The sequence below is a fragment of the Lepisma saccharinum genome, chromosome 17, assembly GCF_977018435.1.
Source record: "Lepisma saccharinum chromosome 17, izLepSacc3.1, whole genome shotgun sequence".
NCBI lineage: Eukaryota > Metazoa > Arthropoda > Insecta > Zygentoma > Lepismatidae > Lepisma > Lepisma saccharinum.
In genome coordinates this window covers 5,776,690-5,792,905 of record NC_139245.1, presented here as the reverse complement: position 1 = coordinate 5,792,905, position 16,216 = coordinate 5,776,690, and the positions used below count along the sequence as shown (strand labels likewise).

General features: G+C 37.6%; 2 protein-coding genes across 2 annotated transcripts in view; both read left to right on the top strand.

The window, feature by feature from the left end:
- Nucleotides 1-16,216, top strand: part of LOC146001777 (dual specificity calcium/calmodulin-dependent 3',5'-cyclic nucleotide phosphodiesterase 1C-like) — a 414,325-nt gene that overhangs the window by 217,779 nt on the left and 180,330 nt on the right. The gene's annotated exons all lie outside the window — the stretch shown is intronic.
- Nucleotides 3,843-9,328, top strand: LOC146001168 (uncharacterized). The gene is made up of 2 exons (XM_083138459.1): nucleotides 3,843-3,906; nucleotides 7,216-9,328. The coding sequence occupies exon 2, from the start codon at nucleotides 7,229-7,231 to the stop codon at nucleotides 9,008-9,010; it is 1,782 nt and encodes a 593-aa protein (XP_082994585.1). The 5' UTR covers nucleotides 3,843-3,906; nucleotides 7,216-7,228; the 3' UTR covers nucleotides 9,011-9,328.

Here is a 16,216-nt window from a genome sequence, read left to right as displayed (position 1 = left end):
AGAGCAACTTTCTAGCGTTTTTATAGAGACCCTATACTCTGGACCACTGCGCTTTACTTCTGTATCTGTTTGAACTTTTATTAAATTATCTCACTTTCTTCCGTTTCAATTTCTTGTTGGCTTTCTTTTCATCTTCACTATCCGTACATTTTCAAACTGTCTGTTCGCATAAAGCAAATTCATTTTTGTTTAGACATTTTTAGCTTAAAAAATTATCATACTTGTGTTATGAGTTCATTAATTTTTTTTTCATTACATTGAAAATCTAATAATTTGTCAGAATGGATATACATATGTTGATAATTGACAGCACAAAACGTCATGTACTTTTTTAGTCTTACACTCTTTGATTATGAAATTAGACTTGCATTTGACTTGTAGAAGGATAAGTTAAAACGTAAAATTAACTTAATATGTGTGGAAATTTAGGGGATTGTGATTTATGCTTGGTGCCAATAGTGTGATTTAGTTACGCCTTATTTAAAATAGTGACTTCAGCCCATCCAGACTTACCAGAATCTGTAAATAGGATAGAATCTTTCGTGCGTGTGCCATCTGTGATTCTGCATTAAAAAAGCATACCCAGTAGCTACAAAACATATATTTTCTCTTTTTTCTTTGAGCTCGAATCCCATGTGGCTGTTGACGTCAGATTATGTTCATTTGGCTCGTTACAAAAGTAGCTACAAAGTAATTGTTTAATTCCACATTAATCAGCTGGGCCAAGCAGAATTTATCACATTTGGTTTTATTTCTTTCGAACTCCACCCCACCACAACTCCTCTTAGCAATCCTGCCAGCAATTAGTACGTTAATTATTATGCCCTGCAGCTAGGCATATTTTTATCCATTTTTTTTTATAACGTTCATGTTTTCACGTTTCTCACACCAGAGGTCGTTCCATGCGCGGTCATTCTTCATTATTATTTCCCATTCCGGAACAGGCAGTGGTTTATCAAATCGACGTGTGCGAATATAATCCTCTCTCGGCATGAACTTTCTGATTCGACCATAATGTGGATCACTGTTCGTAATCAGGGTTGCCAACTGTACGATGTAATTTTTTACATGATTGCAAGAAAATAAGAGAATTCCCTTCAGTTTTTCTCTTAGTAAGTATCCAGATCACATTACGGTTTTTTGTTCTTCGTTTGCATATGAAGAAAATCCTGCTGAAGTAATTGAAACTCATTGTTATAAACTGCACCTTAACAATACTTTGAAAGACAATTAGTCGCTGTAAAAAGTAACGACAGGTGGAACGGATCATTGAGAAAAAACCTGTGCCATTAGATTCATTGAAGTACTTACTATTTTTACAAAAAAAAATTATCACATATTGGAAATTCTACATGTGTTTATTGAAACTGGATTATAATTAGTGATTTGCTTTCATCGAAGTGTTCTTTCTATAATGTTTCGTTGTCACTCAAGTTCAGAAATACATATTATGATTTTAAGAATAACATACTCCTCAAGATAATGAGTTTCCATGTGATATTTGGTGGTGAATGAAATGCTTTTAATTTTATTTATTTACTTCAAGTTCCAGATATATTGAACAGTCATTTAATTCTGAAACTGTAACAATAGCAGAAACAACAAAACAAAAACAGCACAAGGTGGCACTGGAAAAAATATTTTAAGAGGTTCTCTACAGCTAGTTTCTTAACGATTGTCGAACAAGAGTTTTGAAATTTTCAGCCATACTCGAATCATAAAATGCAAATGAACACATGAATTTGGGTTTGAAAACAACACTTTCTTTGTTAATTCACTAGAGAATAGCTGGATTATTCGTTGTTCTTTCCGGGTACACGCTAAGAAAGATGAATTGACACCTAACTAATTGGGAAGCTAGCTTTCAAGAGCATCAAATCCATGTTTGATAAATGTACGCGTAATTGAAAAGGTAATATTCCACGATTATGCTACAGTTTTGCAGAAGCTTATTCCATTGGCCGTAATGTTTAGGTTACTTCAATATGTATTTTAAAAATATTTGAGTGAAATGGGACTTAATTGGTTTAGAATTCCTCTCTCTTGCAAAATAACACTGTTTTTAAAATTAATATGCTGGTACAAGTTAATTTGCAGAAAATATATATACTATGTAATTTCATCAATGATTGTCAAACAATCGGCAGTGTTCAATTATTCCTGAGGTCTTCGTAGTACAACGAGGGTAATCCTTATCCTCAGCTCCATGTTAAGTCTGTACAACTTGGGAGATCATTGTATACAGCGTGTTCCGCTTACAGTGATCCAGAAATAAATGCTCACCGTTTAAAAACAAAGAAAGATATGATTTTCATTTTACAAGATACAGAAACTCAAGAGTGCATACTCCAATTGTGAATACGCGTCTTTGCGCATGCGCGCCAATGTGTAATGGGAGAACAAGCCTGGCACTATTCAGTAGAGTGGAGTGGAGTTATTTAAGCTTAACGCTCACTGAGACATGCGGCCACAGAAAGCAACAGAACTTCTGGTGTCTGCTTCTATTGAAATCAAATTGTGTAACGCCCACTACAGGGAAACGCGCGGGACTGAAGCGCGGAATTTCCGTGCCAGAAGTCTGCAGGTTATCTCGAAGGTTGTGGCCCATTGTTGGCGCGTTTCTCCGCTTCTCGGTGGGCGTTAAGGTTAACACTTCAAACAGATGCGCAACTGAAAGAAGTTAGCCCTTGTGATACAACTGTCGTAGTGGTAACGTCCTTCGCTTGCAACCAAGGCGTCCCGGATGCCATTTTTTTTTCCAGTCAACTTGTGGATGCGGGTTCATTTCTTGCTCTCTGATTGGCTGTTGGAAAGTTACGGTGCTCTGATTGTGAGAATATCTTATTTCCTATTTTCAGCGCAAATTTGCTGCTTTCTAATCTAATCCAACCTAACCTGACGTACAGCGCAAATAAGATATTCTCACAATCAGAGCACCGTAACTTTCCAAAAGCCAATCAGAGAGCAAGAAATGACCCCGCATTCACAAGTTGACTGGAAAAATAAAAATCGCGTCCCGGATTCTATACATGGTGGAGACAGTGGTTCCGATCACACTTGAAACTGTACGTCCGGTCCCGATGAGCCCCTGTGTACATAAAGTGGACTTGAAACAAAAATTCAAACCATCTTTGGAATTTCTTCAGGAAAATACTCTAAATTTCCTTTTCAAGTATTCTCAAACGATGCTATCTCCACAGGCTATTCTCTTAAGCGTTCATAACAATTCCTAAGAAGAGAGTAGCTCAAGATCACATCGCTCAGCGGAAGTGCATGGCGTTCCTCGCACCGTCCCTCCCACATAGAAGTAATGTTTAACTCGGCTTCGCATTGGACACAGTCGTCTCGCGAATCGTCATTTGCTGCAACGGCTGTAGCCTACGTGTGCAGTGTTTGTAACGTTGTTTTAAGCTTCCGGTACATCCTTATTGAACGTGCCTGTTTTAGTGTGCTCAGACAAACTTTTCATCTTCCAGACCGTGACAGTGACGTTGACATTTTTTTTAGTCTTTTTCACTGTCTCAGTGGAAACTTTTTAACTTTCCCTATTTGTAATGTGCTGTGTATGTCCCGTGCAGGTCCTTTTACAACCTTGCACTTTTAACCTTTTTCATGGGGCTTTATACACCCCTTTTTAGCTTTTACATAGGGATTTTTCCTCAAGAGAGGAAAATGACCAATTGTGCAGAAGCACCCCGACATTTTAATTCATTCATTCAACCATTATACCGAATTTTAAACAGTAAATTTTCATCGTTATTGTAGTTACTGCATTTCTTCTCTATATTTTGGACCCAACAGAAAATTAAACTAACAATGAGCAAGTTCTCATGGAAACAAAAGCCTGATATCCAGTGAAGAATTTAGACATAGATGTTGAAAAGTATAGCAGTAAATTAGTTCCAGGTTAGTATAATTGCAGTTACCTTATTTTACAATCGAACATCTACAATCGATTAAGCTGAAGTATGAAACTATCCCCGTAATATGTGGATCAAGGCCGCGCATAGCGGCATAGAAGAGGGGGAAATCGAGTGGGCAGAGCGAACCTTTGCACGCTGCTGCGAAGGCTTGTCACTGCAGTCGCTTTATCCCCCTCCACGCAATCCCATTCCCTCTCCCGTGTTTATTGGTGGAGCCGTTTCACGTCATTACTTGCGCAGAGAGTAGTTTTCGTTTGCTTGCTCGAGAGATACTCGGCACAGAGTATAGATGGCATGGATCCCTGTACAATCAAGCCAGATGCTGAGTAATACACTACATTATAAACTTTGTAAGGTATTATATACATGTCAAAATATTCGTCATTTGTTTACATCTTCCAAACCTCTTGGCCATGAACGCACGAAACCCATCAGGATATTCTTTAATGTAATGCTTACGGAGAGAAGGGATTCCGGCAAATATACTGAACCATATATTAAAAAAAATAGCTTTCCATTGTCACTTTTGTATCTCCAAGTATGTATAATACATACAACTAGCACGTAGACAAATGGTTAGTACATTTTCTTTTGCTGGCCACAGTTCAAGTCAAGTCACATAAAAGCAGATAGCTTTGTTTTGTTATCAATAACACAAATAAAGTTCAGTTAGTTATCATTCGTACAGAATAACAAAAGTAAAAACAGTGTTAGATTTAAAAACATTGAAAGCAGTTTCCAGGAACCATCATATTATACAATTTACCGTTAAGAATAAATAATTCGACAGTTTGCAAAATTCCAAATATTGTTAAGTCTTATGTGATATGTCTTATGTGTTAAGTCTTAAAGGCTTCTCTTGAGCGAGGTGAGTGAAATTTAATAACAAAATAGACTAATAGTTTTTCTTGTATGTACGTATTACTTGCATTGTAGAATTATTTTATTTTCCTGTAGTTTTCCATTCCACAAGGGATTCTCACATAAAACTGCCAAAATTTTTAGAAGATTTAATTTCAAAATTGTTTTTAGATCACCAAGAAGTTTGGAATGTACATTCAATGAATTCAAAATGAGAAACTCTCTACCAGGTATGGATACCACAGGAATATATAATATAAGTTGTTCATGTTCAAAGGATTATGTAGGACAAACAACAAGGAAAATGGCAATAAGATGGCACGAACACGATTTGGACATTATAAATCTAAACTCAAGAACAGGTTTGTCAGCTCACATCATTGAAGAGAAGCATTTGATTAAAGAGAGAAGGGTGTTAAAAAGATTGACGGGAAACATAAAGCTGAATGTCTGAGAAGCTTCGTTCATTGCAGAAGAACACTGGAATAAATTAAATAATGAAAATGGTAACATAGATCCAGTATGGAGTTTTCTTTTTCTCAAATGGAGTAAGCCACCATCTTTACAATTTAATGTAACAGAAAACATCAAGAGACTTTGTAAAATGAATGATGACTTTGAATTACCTGATGATATTTGAAATTCATAATTTTAAATTAAAAAATAATGTGATCAATTTTTTTTATCTGAAATAAAAATAACACACTGCATCTTTTCACAGTTAAGTTGCTATATTACAACAATGTAACATTGACAACATCAATTATATAACGGATTCTTTTTGTTTAAACAATTGCTAAACATTGTTATAACTGTATCTTTAGTCAGAATGAAAATAAATGTCTGATAAAGGGAGCGTGTGTTCTGAAACGTCACAACGAAAAACTGTTTTCTTATGCTTGTAATAACCGGAAACTACAGGAAAATAAAATAAAATAGACTAACGATGCACTTCAGTACACTAATTGTATGACACGTAAAATAATAATAATGAAAAAAGTTTTGCTAGATATTCACTCTGAGTAGTCTCCAAAACTAACTAACTCTCTAGCCCAGGCCAGTACCCAGGATTTTATTGAGGGGGGAAGCCCGAAATCTTGGTTTATATATATATATATATATATATATATATATATATATATATATAGGTATATATAATTGTCATGAAATATATATGTCTATTATTAAATAATCAATTAATATAATTAATTTATTTATTTGTATATTTTTAGACATATATAAACTAATTAATTTGCTACATTTATAAACATGCAAATTCATTCCTTTAACGACTGGTTCAAAATGTCAAGAAATTAGAAGATGGGTGAAATGTTTTTTATAAGTGTTAGATATTATTTAATTATTGCTTTTCATACTTTTATTGTGTTATGTTTTTATAATGGTGTAAATCTATTAATGGTCTCTCGAAAGGAAATACTTCCTCTTCAGAGTTGTAGCTAGAGATTTCAGCGCCCAGGACGAGAATGGTTTTCCCACCCCCTGCACCGAAATTGCACCCCCTTACCTAGATGTACTTACACATTGTAGAAATTTTATGTACTTACTCTCTTCCGTTGAATCCGATGAAAAGAAAACTTAGCATTCAAGAAATGTGGCTAATAAAAGGCCAGTCGGTTGTGCATCCCACACAATGAAGCAGTGTCTGTTATAGTTCACATCTGCAAAATCGATTGCAAAGTAATGATAACTAGGTGGAGGGACAAAAAATGAGAAACTTTAAAAAGACATTAGTTTCCTATTAAATTAACATGTAAGTGCTATGTTTTATTCCTGACGAAAGGAGGTGAGAAATGGAGGAGACATGATAGGTCTGTCTAATTTCTATGTTCCAGGCGCCTTCGCAGCTACGGCTCCATTTCTTACTCGCCCAATATGATATAATTTTAAAATCTTATCTATGACTGTACAAGTACGTTTTTGCCCCATCATTTACCTGCCCTAAAGCGAGAGAGAGAGAGAGCAAGAGATGTATGCAACATTCACACACATGCTAACATCATTTTTTCTTATTCCTACCTTGTATGTGTTTATGATGTTATTCTTAGTAAAGTATGTTTGAAGTCCAAACGAATTGCTTATCTTTGTTGTTATAACACAAACTCTTACCCTCGGAAAATTTTAATGGGGGAAATATTTCAATAGAACAAGATCGTTGGTGGGAAGGTGGGAGATCCTCCTTCCGTCATGGGAATTTGTACCCTAAATATGACCACCAACGCTATGGAATTATCCTTATAATGAAGAACATGTCTGAATGTGAATTAACCACAAAAGGAACGAACTATTTGTGATAACATCTCAAACCTTAAAATAATGTAGATCATTGTAAGAGTTAGAACTTTCGAGAATACTTGTTCATAACATGAGTGTACAGTTCTACAGTCAGTTCTCATATAAGCATTCATTCCAGAAAGCATTTGATAATGGACGTCGAACCATCGTTACTGAACTCGTATCAGCTTACGATAAAACAAGATGCTTGTTCTACACTACAGGAAATTACAACCAGCAAACTCGCAGACATGGTCAATTCATTCAAGCCAAATAATCCTCGTGAAGTAGTGAAGTTTATGAAGAGCGTGAAGAACCTCAGAGAATACTTTTCCAAACTGCAAATCACCACGCGAGCTCAGCTTCTTCAGGAAACTCTGAACAATACAGAAACTTGGGACCCTGAGGGATATCCTCAAGACCTTTACACTGCGCAGGTGTTATTCGTTTCTGGTTGCAAGGAGCTAGATATTACACTTGAGTACATCACCAATCAAATGCACTTCAATATCTTGTTGAGACTCTTGAAACAAGAAGGTGAAACTCTGGACATACTGAAGATAAACTTCTTAAGCACAAAGGTTAACTCTGCGAATGTCCAAGAAAGTTTTGGTTATTTAACAGATGCATTTACTGTTCTAAAACACTTGACGACATTGAGTTTGGTAAGGATCTGCACTGACGAAATGTTGAAGCTCGTAGCAATACACTGTAACAAACTACAAAGTCTTGATATTTCTGAGTCCTACGTCACAAACCTTGGGCTACACTTCTTAACTCAGACCGTAGAGCCTATCGATCTGCAACAAAATGAGGGGAATGCTGTTCGTGGAAGTATTCTGCAGGAGATGCCAGACATATTCCTTCATTTGAGGACCTTCGTACCTCCTGGGGAGAGTGAGGTAAAATGGGTGAGGAGAAAAACTCCCTTGTGTGAAACTCTCAAAAGAATGGAGATGACTATATCAAAGGACATTACTTTCAAAGGCCTTCTCACTGTGCTAGCATCGACATCGAACTTTGAACAGTTTGATATGGACTTGAAACCATTCTTCACGGACGTTAGTACATACTGGAATGCATTCACGGTTGACACCCGCACAGGTTTTCTACGATCTCTAAGCCTCACAACCATCTTCTGCTCTTCTGTGACTGAAAAGCTCGTAAAGTTGATCAACACTACATGTCCCAAGCTACGATCCTTCGCATACGAGAAGTTTGATCCCTCTCATGGACATCTGACGGAAGACGACGTATTAGTTTTGGGAGATCTTTCAGAAGATTTGGACCCAAATTTGTTTGAAGAAGAATTGGAAGATCCGGATTCAAAAACATTGGAAGGATGGCAATCGGTTCCTCTCAGCACGTTCAATTTCTTCAATTGTCTTGAAGAGTTGCATATATATGATGAGAATTCCAACTACGTAGATGATGATGTGAGCAAACTGTCAACAGAACGAAAAGCAAGTCTTAAGAATCTAACTCTATGGGATATGTCTGCCGCCACCGCGTTCAGGTTGGAAACTATATTTCAATCTTGTCCTAATCTAGAGACTCTGAAGCTCAAGTCTAAAACTTTTGATTGGAACGATACGCAAAACAAAACAACATCCTCATTGGAATCCCTAAAATGTGTGTATTTGGCCGGAGAAGTAACAACCAAAGCACTAATTGAGGTTCTGTCACGAGCTCCCAACTTGGAGACGATTCATTTAAGGAAAATAAGCGATAAGCCAGTTGATTTTGTAGGGAGGTTGTGCAATATCGCAGTGATTCCTAAACTAAAGGAAATTTTCTTTTCTCGAGGATACTTCGTGGAAGACGAAGATGAACTGGAATATTTTACGAGCACATACAGCACCATACGTCTCGTGGGAATTTTGCCTTTCAAACCTGAACGTTTTGTTGGAGAGGTCTCCGGCGGAGAGTTTTGAGATCTGACGTAGAACTATCGCAAATATTGTGCTTCAGATGGACTATTAAGGAGATGAGTCTACAATCTGCACCCATTTATATCTTCTAAAATGTCAAGTTTTACAGTTACGGATTTCTCTTACAAAAATTATTGTTAAAATATTTTCCTTCTGAGAATATTAGATGTCTTTTTACCAATTACGTTGCAAGGGGTGTAAGTGTAAAAATATTAATTTAATTTCAAATAATTTATCATTATGTTACTTCTATGTAACCCTCTTTACCATTTGCTTGTACACATTTTCAATGCAGAATCTTTATACATTAATAAAGCCAGTTTGCCGTTAATTGCAGTTGTCTTTATGTAACATGTTAGGTGCAAATATGGAAATACAAGTACCTCAATGTTCGGAAAAAGCAAATCAATCCGTTGGGGCTTTAGAGCAGTATTGGGCAACTCTTGTGTTCTTGTCCGAGATGGTGAGCTCTCTCTGCACTTGAAGCTTACAAAATAATCGCCTGCCTCTCTTCCTCCCCCAGCGTTGCGAGTGTCTATATTTTATCGGTGCCTATATGTAATTTTGTGTGTTTTTTGTGGATTGTTGAAAAAGAAAGTGGATCTCTTTCTGGAACTTCTAAGGTATTGCCTCAGCGTTCGCAAGGAAACGTCTGTTGGCGGAAGGAACTCGGGCAACTTGAACAGGACAGAGGGTCAAAAACAACGTGAGATGAAACTTTCCAATCTTGTAAAATTTCCAGACAATTTCGATAACATTTCAGCCCATTTTAGCATCACTTAAAAAAGAACAGTTTATATCATAAAACATAATTTCAAAAGATACCTCCTTATTACTTATTATTTATTCATATTTCCGTTATATTATACCTCTGTTTTCTACATCTTGGGTAGAAAAACAGTGATGAATGGTCAAATAAATCATTGAGTACACCCCAGGTGGACAAAAATCATGATATTTACTTAAAAAAATCATTCTTTGATGATTTTTTTAAATCGTATTTTTTTATTTAAATTTATTGATTTTATTTGTTAAAAAAACACGCTTAATAAAATTGCTTGCATCATTGTTGGTACCCTGCACATATATATAATGTTCTTCTATAGAAAGGCTTTTTGTGGTAAACGGCCCGGCAAAATATTTGAACAGTTTGAGTAAAGAAAATAAAAAAAGAATGTAAATATACATGTTTCTGTTTCTGATACTGTTTATTAACCTACTATGGAAATGTTTCTCGAGTATGTTAATGAAACTATAATACATCATTTCACCAACTTTTCTTCCAGAGAGAATAAAAGTTTCTGGATGTACTATATAATTGTAACTTAAAATATTTTTCATTGTCTTTGTAGCTGAATTTTGGCATTTCTTTTAATGATAGTTTGCTGCCATTGTTTATTCACGGTTTAACATGATTAGTATTTTCTATATTTTTCTACACAAAATGTTTGCAATTTGGTAAAAAAAAATATTGAATTTTAAATCAAGATAAATTTAAGTGTGTTTAGTGTTTACATATTTGATTTCCTTTGGTAAGAGCTTCACACCATCAGTATTAATATTTTGTTTATTTTCTTTTCCTTTCTTAGAGCCTAATGAACACCATTAAATGATTACGAGATTAATGTACTTTCATCAAAATTGGTTCTGGTGTCTACATAATCCTTGTGTACATAATTATGTAAATTATTTCTTTAAAGTTAATTAAGTCGGTGTTGTTTTTTTTTTTTTTTTTTAAATCACTTGACTTAATTTTTAAATCAACCTACGGTGAGACGAATACCCTGCCTTTGATGAAACCCCACAAAAATAAGTCACACGGTGTAAGGTCCTGTGATCTTGGGGGCCAAACATTGGACAAACCACCGAGTGATGTGGGTGATTTGAGTGTGTCTTAGCGGCAGGGACGTAAACTCTCAGCTTAACGAAACATGTACGCACAAACTCTTGCGTTCCTATCGTGTTGGTGCATGCCGTGGCACCCGTGGTGCATACCTTGAACATTTGTAGGTGTTAAATAAGAAATGAGTTCCTCGTTCGTTCCGGACTGGTTTCATTACTGTAAGTTCAATACTTGACTTGCAATAAATATTTGTAACCCCCCAAGTATTTATTAAACGTCCGGTAGAAGAAAAGATAGCAGTGACTGATACGAAATGGAACCTTCAAGCTTAACGGCATCTGAGACGAGGAGAAACCCGGCAACAGAACCTCTCTTGTTTGCTTCTATTGAAATAAAATGGTGTAACGCCCACTACAGGGCAACGCGCGTAATTTCCGTGCCAGAAGTCTGCAGGTTATCGTAAATATTATCCCCCACTGAGACGCCGGTAATCTTGCCTTCTGTTGTCGCGTTTCTATGCGTCTCAGTGGGCGTCAAGCTTTAGATGTCTGCAGGGCAAGTCAAGGCGCTCACATCCAGTTGCATTCACCATTTTCCTAAATTCGGAGTGTTTGTACATCAAGGTATGTAAAAATGTGTTAATAAACGCTGCATTGTGTTGTACAAATCCCTATGTACGGTCCCGGTTACACTCCTTCCTTCCGAGCATTACAGTGAATTTATCTTTATCATACTCGACAATCCTAAGACTTATGCTTTTGCGGTAGGTTTTCTAACTTATTTCCGCAACGAACCTTGGAAAATATCTTTGGACTTCCCACTTGCTTTCGCATGATTGGTTGACGCAATTCTCTACGAATTTGAGTCGTCAGGGCAACAGCTTCCGCTGCCCTGGCGTCCACGGTGATCCCTCGTCCCTCTTAATAAGCTTCTTACCTTCGATTTTTTCCTCGTCCTTATCCTCTTCTTGGAAATAGCCCTCGATAACAATATAGTTCTGTATCAGGCCACTTCAAAAGTGTAAACTGAGCGAGACAGGTAGAAATATTTTGCCGATTGGTCTGTAGAGAAGGTTCTAGCATGTACACCTAGCGGCGCTGCCGTCAGTCACAGAAATAAAGTTCAATATGGCGTACTTTTATGTACAAGAATCAAGGGTAAATGTCTTGTTATATCGGAGACACATTAAAATAGGATATTTTGTGTTTCGGATGGTTCGTACTTACCAATTGTGTATTGCGGAACATTGTTGAAGGTGCCATTATGCTTTTTACACAAAAATAACTTCGATATTTCACATTACGAGTAATTCTTTTGGGTCCTTTCTTCCGTTGCGGAACATGCAATATGGCGCGCACAGCTGTGGATCATCGCGCGCCGTGCTTGTGTTTTGTCGATTTAGAGTGGGTATGCAGTGTTTCCAACCTTCTTAACCGAAAAATACCTACTTTCGTGATCATTATGTCATCACAAACCATTGACGGATAGCCCCAAAAACCATTCCCGATAGCCCCAAAAACCATTAACGGATAGCCCCACAAACCATTGACGGATAGCCCCACAAACAATTCACGATAGTCCACGAACCATTGACGGATAGCCCCAAAAAACATTCACGGTAGCCCCACGGACCATTTCCGGCAAGGTTAGGTTGAGTTAGCTTAGGTAAGCATAGTTAAAAAAAAATCTCTTAAAAAAAGGCACGTTTGGAAACACTGGCGAGACCGCGTGACTTTCGACGCTCGCGCCATCTGCAGGTACATAATGGAAACAACGGCATAATGTTGTCGCTTTGCGCAAAATGCAAGTTTATTATATCAAAAGTGGTTATTTCTTGTTGTGCAGCATTCTACGGTGAGAAAATATCTGCACGAACTTTCAAAATGCTACAGAAACTCATTTCCGTAAGTAGTTTCTTCTGTAAAAATGAAGAAATGTGTGTCCTATATAACAGAATCAAGCAAGGGATATGATTTAATTTTTTTAAAAATTCAACGATCGAACACGTCTTAAAGGTACTGTTTATTTGGGCATATTAACCATATAGTTTGTGAGAATAAGATGGCTTCTCTATTATAAACGTATTGAAGAAATATACATTATGTTCTGGTGAACTTAATATTACGCTCCGCCTCGGGTATCTGTCGAGCAAGGAGCCGACCGACCTCGTTGGCGGAATGGTTAGCAGAGCGCTCTACGGCACCAGGGGTTCTGGGTTCGAATTACGACTTGGTCGTGGGTGTTCTTTGTGAGTGGCCCTTCCATCAATTTCATCATCTTTGCGATTAGCCAAAAGTGGTAGGAAAGCGAAGTAAAATAAGCCAATCAATCTATCCAGCAATGTGACAGTAGAGAAGGGGAGAAGACGAGTGGGCGGAGCGAAGATGTGGACGCTCCTGTAAATGACTGGTAGCTGCAGCCACGTTTTCCCCTCCACGCACTCACTTTCCTCTTGAGTCACAACTTGCGTAGAGACTTCTTTTCCTTGGATTCCTCCAGCGATTCCCTGGACAGAGTATAGAATTTTGGAAGCAGTCAATTTTGCTGTTTCGATATGTTTTCAATTATTTGCTCAAAGAATGTGCCCGTGTACTTAATCTTCAGTGACAGTTTCTGAAATCTAACTTAGATGTAGATGTAAAACTTGGAAACCAATTTCAAGGAATAGGGACACGTGGATTCTGACTCGTTCCTAGAATTACTGTAGCCTGTCATTTTGACAGCCGTCATTACTTATTAAAATTTAGAATGATATTTCCAGCGAAATAAAACGCCGCTATGTCATTTATTTTCGTAAATGTTTATACATTAATCATAATTTAAAGTTATATTTAACGTCTGTCGTATGCTTGAGAAAATAAAACTGACATATATCTTCATTCATCTCGCCTTGCGAGGAATGGAAAAATAAAAGGGTCTGAATTTTCAGGCAGGAGACATAAAATAGTAATGTTTCTGAACTTTCTCCATTCGACTGTTGATGTGAAACAAGATGGGGAAATATTTTTCAGAAACAATGGTTTTTTTCACAAGCATATGGTGGACTTGGTAATATAGTTCGTCAATACTCTGGCAAGAGTGCACCTAAGAGTTGGCCTGTTCATAAGTTCCAAAATATTCTAGATATTTCTGCGACAAATGTCTCAATTTTTACAGATACGTAAGTACAGTAAACGTACCAGGATCTTATTTTACTACGGAGAATTTTAGGACAGTTCCCTAGGCGCCGAGACTAAAGAAATGTATCTAAAGTATCGTTTCAGAACGACAGAAACACAACTTTATTAAGCTAAAGGCACGGCCATGAAAATAGCCGGATGGGCAGAATTGCGCTGGTGCCACATCTGGGAAAAGCAAAGCGAGAGCGGGACGAAAGTCGCTGGTTCCCGCGCACTGTGTGGCAACGTCAACCGGGCTGCGTTGCCTAGTTCGAGCGTGAGACCGACCTCTCGCTCTCTCCGGAGCACGTTTGTGTCATCCCTGACCTTTCGAGCAAATACTGTCAGTTTGTATCACACGGATTACGATGACCAACTCTACAACGAGATCTTTCATTCTCTTCAACCTCCGAACACACGGGGTTGTGCTCCGACGTGGCAACAGCGCGAACTTCTGCCACCCGCCTGTTTTTTGTTTTTTTTATAATTCCTAATTTCTAAGATTATTATCTTCTTACAAGTGATTTCAACACTTTGTAGCACAAATCTATAAAAATATACAAAGTACAGAAACATTTTAGACTGATTTTTCCTTACTTCACAAGTACGAAGAAACATTACTATCAAAATGACTGCTGTTAGTAACTCTAGATGCTATTAAGTGTCTGTAATCAGAGTGTTGAAGATATTGAATAGTAAGGACAAAGTCTATAGTCTGTTCCAGGAATTTTTGGAGCAACGCTGCGCATAACTGTGGAGAAGGGGAGAAAGCGAGTGGTCGGAGAAAAGCAGTGCCTTTTCCCTCTCACGCATTCATTGGTCGAGCAATCTCGAGTCGCTCCTTGAAGTCAGGGATTCCGGGTTCGAATCCCGGCTTGGGCGTGGGTCTTTGTGAGTGTCCATTCATCAATTTCATCATATCCCCTTCTTCGCAAATTAGTCAAAAGTGGCAGAAAAAACGAAGTAAAATAAGCGACATCAATCGAGTCACTCCTTGCGCAGGTAACTTTTTTTTCATTCTCGGGACAGAGTATAATTTCAATTGGTAAATTTGATATGATTTGGTCCTCGACTGACGACCATGAACCGAAACAAAACCTACTTGCAACGAAAACAGCTGCTACAGTGGCATGGACTCTTCATATAGGACGGATCTTGCACTTTTCAACACAAGTTGAACATTTTGTTCGTAAACAGATCTGCATGGGCTCAATTCAGCTACGAATTGGTGTTATAGCTTGCTAATCGCTATTTCATGAAAAACCGCAGGTACAAAACCATGAAAAAACACCACCAAACTAATTTTTGGCATTTTGTTTAAAGAGAAGCCCTAATTACATACAACTGTTCCTAACACAACACAGCGTGTGTAAAGTTTCGAGCTCGTCGTGGAAATGAGAATAAACTGCTTTCTTTTCATCTTTGACAGTTGAGTCGAAAGAACAGCAGAATGTCAAATTTGTGGCCTCTGAGGCAAAATTACAGTGAAATATAGCTTATTGTGATCCCTGTAGATTGGATCAATATTCGCAGCGGAAAAATTCAGAACAAATGATCCCCTGGACTCGACACAAATCTCATTGGAAGCTTTTTTTTATCTCGTTTGGGTACAAATTACTTTTTAAATTGAGGATCGACAGAATGATTACACTTTTAGACACGTACAGCAAACTCTCGAGAGATTGATGTTTGATATGGTTTTCCCTATTAGCTCTTGAAAATTGCCGATAATTTTTTTTTTGTGTGGTTGAGAGGAGCATAGAGGTCAGTTTGATTGGAGAGTGTGTGAAATGTCACATGCACTCTCTCTCTCTCTCTAAAAACAAGCACAGACAAACATAATGAATGTATGCAAATGGCGTCCGTGTCAAAGTACGTGACCACAGCGCCGCAGTGGCAGTATTTACAAACTGTACTTATTTAGTGGGTAGTCTTCATAGGGCCTGTGTGGAATGTGAAGTAAAGTACGGTCGTGATCAAATGTCTGTTCAAGATCGTACATGATACTGGTAAAGTGAACTTGCCTTTGATAAACCACGGACTGGTTACACAGAACTGAACACCAGTGGTTGATAAATGTGCCTGAAATAAAGAATGTGAGATATATTGATTTGCCTTTTTATTACTTCGCTTTTCTGCCACATCGCGAAGATGAGGATGAGTGATGATAGAGCACTCATACCAAAGCCTGGATTGAAACCCGAGACC